General features: G+C 43.8%; 1 protein-coding gene across 2 annotated transcripts; it reads right to left on the bottom strand.

Annotated features, from left to right (window-relative positions):
- Positions 1-356: 356 nt before the first annotated feature.
- Positions 357-4,714, bottom strand: LOC106599747 (ranBP-type and C3HC4-type zinc finger-containing protein 1). 2 transcript variants are annotated; one of them, XM_014191047.2, is made up of 9 exons: positions 4,246-4,714; positions 3,664-3,838; positions 3,439-3,531; positions 3,189-3,330; positions 3,013-3,103; positions 2,635-2,914; positions 2,435-2,553; positions 2,141-2,251; positions 357-2,041 (listed from the first exon to the last, which is right to left on the bottom strand). In XM_014191047.2, the coding sequence occupies exons 1-9, from the start codon at positions 4,501-4,503 to the stop codon at positions 1,997-1,999; spliced, it is 1,314 nt and encodes a 437-aa protein (XP_014046522.1). In that variant the 5' UTR covers positions 4,504-4,714; the 3' UTR covers positions 357-1,996. The 2 variants fall into 2 exon arrangements, with proteins under 2 accessions (XP_014046522.1, XP_014046523.1); XM_014191048.2 differs by having other exon boundaries at positions 2,450-2,553.
- Positions 4,715-7,705: the final 2,991 nt, after the last annotated feature.

The following is a 7,705-nucleotide window of genomic DNA, read 5'->3' as shown; positions in this document are numbered from 1 at the left end:
TTGTGTGGTAGAATTACAACTATAAGGTTGTATTGGGTTCAGGCTTGTGTGCATGGGATGGTTTTGGTTTATCATACCCAAATACATAACTGAAACTGTTTTGGATGTTTCTTAGTTATGTTCGTGAATATTCTGCTAATTGATCAAACTGAACAACAGTACCACTGACATTGGAAGGGGCAAAATAGAATGTTAAGGAGGCAGCAACATCCTACTGCCAACCTCATGGTAAGTAAAAACATCCATAATTGCATCTACTGTATGAACTAAGAATTGGTTTTACTTTCAAATATAAAAAATAAAAAAAGTACTTGAACACTAATTTATAAATGCTCAAATAAAAACTGAATTCAAACTTGATTAACTTACGTTTATTCAGTTAACACCATTTTATACAGTCATGTTTCTGACAAAACATTGTCACTATCACAGTTCAGACAGAAACTTATTGGCAAGTAGGTGAAACGCATTACGCGCCAACATTAACATTGCCAAACATTCTGTTAAAACACTAAATACAATGTTATAAAAAATAAAAGCACTTTAAAACCCTGTCACTTCCACAGCCTCCTAGCAAGCAATTCCCCACCTATAAAACAATATGGCACCAACCAATGACAGACGAGACCTGGGCCTGTATTCACACTGAGGGTGCCTGATTAAGCTGAACCATGAACGGGCAAAAGCGGTGAGAGAGAAGCGCCAATCTCAAATCAAACAGCAATCTGCGCCGCTCAGTCATGTCAACAAGGCATCCTGATGCATCGTTCAGAAACATCTTTTACATAAAATACCTGTTCGAATTTAACTAGTTTTCATTGTCAGTGTTTTTATCCACGCAATCATGTTTGCATGTGAAAACAGAATCCTACTCATTACCCCACCTGCTTAACCTACATCATGGATGCTTTGAGCTGACTTCACCGTCAAAAGCAGGGCACCTGGCTCACGCTTGGTTCCAACTCGAACACGATCAACTCTTACCCGGTTCACCTGGGGCATTAATCGAATCCCCTCATCGTCTCAGAGTTGGAGTGCTGATCTAGGATCAGGTCCCCAATGTTTATTTATTTATGATCTAATCTGATCCTAGTAGGGCTCACCCCATTTAGCCAACTGGTCGATTGTTTCGTCGACCAAGATTTTAGTCGAGCAGTCAAATGTGTTTTTTTTATGGCACACGAGACCTGTCTGATTTGCGCCTGTCTCAGTGTACAAATCCATTGGAGGCCGCGAGGATGCCACACCCATATCACCAGTAGTACATTTACCGTTAATTTATTTACGGTAGTTTCTGTGAATGCATTCAGTATTATTAGTCGTTTACCGTTCTCATTGTCAAAGTGGACACTGTTTGCGGAGTGCACAACCTATGCTACACTTGTGAGAAACAAGTTTCGGTTTATTTCATTCCATTTTTTAGTTGTCAAATTTACTCAGTCTTTTTTGTTTGGAGCACTCAATGTTGAGTAAAGACATGCACCTGATTACGCATAGAAGTAGACCAAGGCTACCAATATTTTTTGGGGGGTTGGGACAGCCAGCACTCTGAGACTGTTTGAATACAGGCCCTGGTTTTAAAAACAGCTTTTTTCAGCTTTCAAAGTATCAACATTCACAGTTGGCCAACTTCAAAATATATAATATTATCTCATCTGAGATATATCAGGTAGAGGGAGGAGGGAAGCACCACCCACCCCTCTAAAATAAATATTGGACTAGTCCACCCCCCCCATCCCTTATGTAAAATAAATAAATGGTAAAGTCTGCCACAAGGCAAAGGATGCTGACTCATGTCCACAGAGTCAAAAGCCAGCTCATTGGCTATACAGGTAGTTCCTTTCGTGAGCCTCAGCAAGTGGAGTTCCATGTCTGTGCTGCAGCGTCCAGAGGTTTGTCATCATAGTATGTCAGTAGTGGTGGTGGGTTTGTAGCTCTAAGTTGGTGTGTGAGTGATCAGTCTTCCAGGTTATTGTATAGGTTACGGTTGAGGCAGTTAACTGCTCAATGCACTGATCTGCTCCTCTCTTCTTCCTTTCTCCTTTATCACACAGATGAGAATAAAGAAAATACTGTAGTTTACTAAAGGGAGAATAACAGTGTGTGCCATCTGTCTGTAGGCATGCAATAGATACAGTACCTGTTGTATGCGGCTGTGCTTGCGTGAGTCAGGTCTGGCTGTACTGCAGATCTCACAGCCTGGTCGTGTAGGCTTGTTGATGAAGGTGCAGGAGGGACACGCCCATTCGGTCTGCAGATCAGAAGGACAGAGAGGATGTGTGTGAGAGTAGGAACTTTCTATTAGTGTATCACAACCAGTGATGTTCAGCGGTACACTAGCTACATGGAACTATCAAGTAAAGGAAGAGTAGGTGCTCAACTCGATCATCTTGCGTAAAAACAGTCAATCACAAATTTAAACATCGGGGTTGACCTGTGTTTTGCTGGCCTTGCTGGGCTTATCAGGTTTATCGTCTAGATGCAGCGTCTCCAGGTTGAGGGCGTCTCGGATCTCACTCGTACCCAACCTCTCGGTCCCAATTCCGGTGCTCCCTACAGCCAATCACAACAATGAAAAAGGAGTTCAGTCATGTGTGCGCATGTGTGTAAGTGCATGCCAAGAGGTAAACTTACCCTGGGTGTTGTGGCTGAGCCTGGAGGGCAGGGTGCTGTAGCCCCTCCAGTCCTGGGACAGAGGCCCGTTGCTGGGGGCTGGGGTGAGTTGGGCACCCTCCTGGTCCTGCTGGAATAGCTGGCGGGTGAGGCGGGCGTGGCGGGCTGAGACCAAGTAAAGGTAGGCCGTATCCCCATCCCTCTGGACCCCATACGAGGCCAGGGACCTAGGCTCTGTGCACAGGCATTGTCCAATCACCCAGCGTTGCACGCGAGGGTGAAAGCCATACTCCAAAAACACCTGAGAGAGAGCAATGACAGAGGAGAGATTCGTGGACAGTTTCATTTGCCGAATGTAGCCCAAGTATTCTAGCAAACAGAGACAGAAATATATCTGACCTGCTGCTTGAGTGCTGCGACAGTCATGTGGGGAAAGACTTTCACTGTAACGCAACAGGAAGAGGAGATGTCTTCCACTGCCACAGACAAACTGCAATAGAGACATGAAACTTCATTAGCACAAATTATCCATGTTCTTTTGGACTACTCCCAAGCTACTGCCTGTTACTTCTCACCTTATCTCTCCTTCGGCGTAACACTTCTCAGACAGTTGGATAGTGACCACTGCCTTCTGACGAGCTAGAGCAGACGCGTGCTGAGCAGCACCCTGGCTGTCACCTGCCTCGATCGCCCGGGCAAGCTCCAAGCACAGCTCCTCTTCAGAGAGAGAACATGTTCATTCACACACAGAAAAATGTACCCTATGTAGTCTTGCAAATGTTGTAGAAAGAGAGAGTTGGGGAATCGTGTGGTGAGGGTACTCACCAGTGAGTGGTAAGGAGGCTGTGCTGCGCTGTTCTAGAGCTGCTGCGTGCTGCTGTCGGTCATCCATAGGATGTGGGGAACTATTTACAGCAACTACAGTGAGGGAGAGAGTGGTCAATTGTGCTGGCCATAGTATGGTATACTAGGAAGACACTCCTAATACACAACGACATGAATGCATCTAAGCAAGCAGACAAGAGGAAAAAGACTGCCATGCCCTCTGACCTCTGTGTGCCTCTCTTAGTGATGACATCACCACAGTGGCCCACTGCTCAGCCTCCAGGTCACAGCGGAAGTTGAAGCGGATACAGTCATGAGGGGGCGTGGCCAAGCGCATCTCGTGAAGGCATGGGGACTTGACCTCATACTGCACAGAGCGCAGGTCAAACTCAGCAATGAACTGGGAGAAAGAAATAAAGAGAATAATTTGCTTAGATCTCTTATCTTTGTGGACTTCATGGATATGGACCTACTTCACCTTAGAGGGACAAACTGTAACCCCAGTGGCAATGTGCTAACTTTGATGTTTAGTTGTTTACATGCTGGAATAATCTTCCATAAATAACATTTTGTCTTCCCTTGTACAGACAAACACAAGGACAGATAAGTAAACTGTAATCACCACAAGACATCGTTTCCCACCAATGGGATTACTGTAGTATGTGGTTAAACAACATTCCAATTCAGTGACTCCAACCAACAAACATGTCTGCAATTTCTCATGTCAACGCATGAAATGTATTGCATGGCATTACATCAGGTGTCGAGATACACTGCTCTGTAACGTCTAGATCTACTGTATCTTACCACACTACGGCCGCTTCCGCTAATGTCCCTCAGTGCTAGCCGAAACTCTCCAGCTTTGCTGGGGTCCATGCTAAGTTGAAGACGGAGAGCCTCATCGCCAGCTCCTGGGAGGCAAAGCGGTCGAATACCCGAATGGCAAACCGACACCCGTACCGACATCAAAACGGTATTGCAGTTAGCCAGCGCGGGCCCGCCATGATCAGACTGGGACGGGGATGGACCAGGCGGTTTACCCCAACCGCCAGAACTCAGTGCCATATCCCACAATCACAAAAACAGTTGGAATCTCCAAAGCACAACGGTAGCTATGTCGGTATCGCTAGTTGTATCAGTCTTGTTTTTTTAATTAACAGCCTACCTGTTAGTAAAGTGATAGCGTTTCATTGTAGCTATCTATCTGGCTTGTCTCTCGCCTAGCTACGATAGTGAAACGAAACAACCCCCCCCAAAAAATATCAAAACAGGAAGTAGCTTGGTTCGTCCTTTATTTACCTCCGATGGAAACCGATCTTAATAAACATGGTCCGAGGTCGAGATGGAGAAAAAAACAACAGCTTTGCACACCGTGTTAATTGTTGCAACGTTAATGAATGCTGTATTCGGTATTATAATAATAATATCCAATGATAAATAAGTATATTATTGATCATGAGGAGGAAAACAATCAATTATACTTAAAGTGAGTCTAATACAATAATAACGCGTTCACTAGCCTAAAGTCCGACAGGTCGCGATATTGAGTCGTTTCATCTTACCGTCCAAATGGAATCTATACAACTGGCTATACACAAGATGGACCAGAGCCTGCCGTTTCCAACGGGAACAAATTAGTCATAGTGGGCAGAACAAACAATGGCATTTTAAAAAACTTTTGCAAAGGGTAAAGTCTACAAACTTAGTCCACTCTCTTCATAACATATTCTAGTTTTGAGAACAGAAAACTGTATTGAGATCAAATGTTTCATCGATGACAACATTTGCAGAATGTCGGCCAAAATCCATCTCATTCCATCTTCTCCCACTGCTGGCCAGTGGGCTTCCTCTCACAACCATATTTGGTAGCGAGTGGAAACGCCAAGTGGATGCTTCACATTTATACATCCTGTGAAATATCTGTCTCATTATTCTATCTGTGCTCATATCCCCCATGGACTGGTTTGTACATAAAATATTCTCCATTCAGGCTGCAAAGTAGAGCTCTGCTACCCGACATTAAACTTCATGTTAGGGGTGGGTAAGGCCTGTTTTTAATCCATAACTAAGGTACGGGCAGGGCTCTGGTGTCACTAAATTGATCACTAACATTTTGAAGCTGAGCCATTTGCTCATGCTCTGCTGCGCAGTACAGTCATATCTGACTACGATCTGAAGCAGAATATGGCTTTATAGGACACATGGAATATGGCGATTCTCCTTAAGCTCAGGAAGCAACCGTTCAACTTGCCATTCACCAGCTTTTCAAGCTTAAGGGGGAATTTCACCCATGCTCTGCCACGGCATATAATCATTACTATATTAACAACATTACATTTTTATGATAAACATTATCCAAACCGCAAGCTAAAACTAGCACATTTTCATTTCACTGGTAGAATCGGGAAGTTTTGACTTCCTGTATATTCGTCTGCTCATAATAAACCACAAAGTCCGGCATTAATAGCAAATGCAGATACTCCCCGCTAAGGTAGATGGGGCGTGCTCACAAACTTGGACGATGGCATTATGTACTTCAAACGAACAATATCCAGCAATCTCAGAACTTCTGTAGGACCACAGAGCACCTTTCAGACCATGTAATCAATTTAATCTACCCCTCTTCTCTTTTGACTTTTTGTCGTTGTAATACTCAGGTTATCTGGAGTCACTCCCCTGTATTTAAACACAATGAAAAGACATGTCTACAAAAAGCCCCTGCAAAGGGCTACTATTGACAAGAATGATCTGTCAAAGTCAATGGGCTGGGGGAAGTACTGTCTGTAAACCTCCCCCAGCCCATTGACTTTGACAGATCATTCTTGTCAATAGTAGCCCTTTGCAGGGGCTTTTTGTAGACATGTCTTTTCATTGTGTTTTGAGAATCTGCAGAGAGAAGAATGAGGTGGTTCTGACATTACTGTTGGAGTCTTGATTGTATACCTTTCAGTGTCCTCTGCTGGTTTCTGTCCCACAATCTTATGCTCCATAAATGCAAGGTGTGCCCGCTCCCTCATGCTTTTGTAGCCAAAATGCTGCCGCTTTCGGGTATTTTTCAGCAGGGCACTGTGGAATGACTGGGTTGTGCTTAGACCAGCATTTCCCAAACTTGGTCCTGGATACCCCAAGGGGTGCACATTTTGGTTTTTGCCCTAGCACTACACAGCTGATTCAAATAATGAACTCTTCATCAAGCTTCGATTATTTGAATCAGCAAGGGCAAAAACCAAAATGTGGACCCCTTGGGGTCCCCAGGACCGAGTTTGGGAAATGCTGACTTAGACAGTAAATGTTGGCTTAGACAGTAAATGTTGGCTTAGACAGTAAATGTATTGTTGTATATGAAAGAGATTGAGGTGCCATTTATCCTCAATTTAACATACACAACAATTCATACTGTGTAAGAACTGCACTCCTAAGACTTTTCACACCTTCAGCCACCCAGCCCATTCACTTTGTTGACTAATCTTTCCTCTCAAAAGCCGCTCCCAATGTCCCCTCCTTGTCCCTAAACAATACGCTAGCCAGTCCCATTCGGTTGACACCTTCACCAACAAAGACATGTTGCCCTACGTCCCTTTAACAAAATGTGTAAAATGCTAACACCACAACCATTTCTTTCCAAGAGACATGCAGTACCAGCAAATCTTCTGCAAGAGGGCCAAAAAGTTGGTGGTTAAGAAGACATACACCGCATTCGGTAGAGTCTTATCCAGCTGGCTGTTCACCGCAGACAGGACAAGACCATTCGCCATAAGCACAAAGAGTCTCAGCTTCCCCAGCCCACCATGCCGAACATCATTGCCAGTGTACCGAAGCCGGATAAAGGACTATCACTGCATTTACACAAGCAGCCAAATTCGGATCTTTTTTTGACTAATTAGACATTATGATATCCGAATAATGTTTATTTTCCAAATCTAAAATACAGGGGAGTGTACACTATTTAATGCTAACTCTAGAGAACTGGGTATTTAACAAGAATGTTATAGGGTAAAAGAAACATACAACATTTGTTGTATGAACAGTGTAATACACTTCACTGTGTCTCATTTGTAGAGACACACAAGTGCAGAGAACTGTAGCTACAGATTGTTACAACAGTTAATGTGATTTACCAACATCTTATCTATTTCAAGTCTTCTCTCATTGATTGAGACCGGTGTGTGTCCACCCCAAAGTGCTGTGTCATGATTTATTACATTTTTCTAGGCAAGTCAGTTAAGAACAAATTCTTATTTACAATGACGGCCTACCCTGGACAAAC

The sequence above is a fragment of the Salmo salar genome, chromosome ssa03 (genome assembly GCF_905237065.1).
Source record: "Salmo salar chromosome ssa03, Ssal_v3.1, whole genome shotgun sequence".
NCBI classification, from domain to species: domain Eukaryota; kingdom Metazoa; phylum Chordata; class Actinopteri; order Salmoniformes; family Salmonidae; genus Salmo; species Salmo salar.
Note: the sequence above shows the minus strand (reverse complement) of the source record. Positions and strands in the feature narration are given on the sequence as shown.

Coding starts and splice junctions, on each gene's coding strand:
- LOC106599747 (XM_014191047.2), bottom strand. CDS start 4,503: ATGGCACTGAGTTCTGGCGGTTGGGGTAAACCGCCTGGTCCATCCCCG. Junction 3,839..4,245: donor GCGGAAGCGGCCGTAGTGTG/GTAAGATACAGT, acceptor TCTTTCTCCCAG/TTCATTGCTGAGTTTGACCT. Junction 2,554..2,634: donor GCTCAGCCACAACACCCAGG/GTAAGTTTACCT, acceptor GATTGGCTGTAG/GGAGCACCGGAATTGGGACC.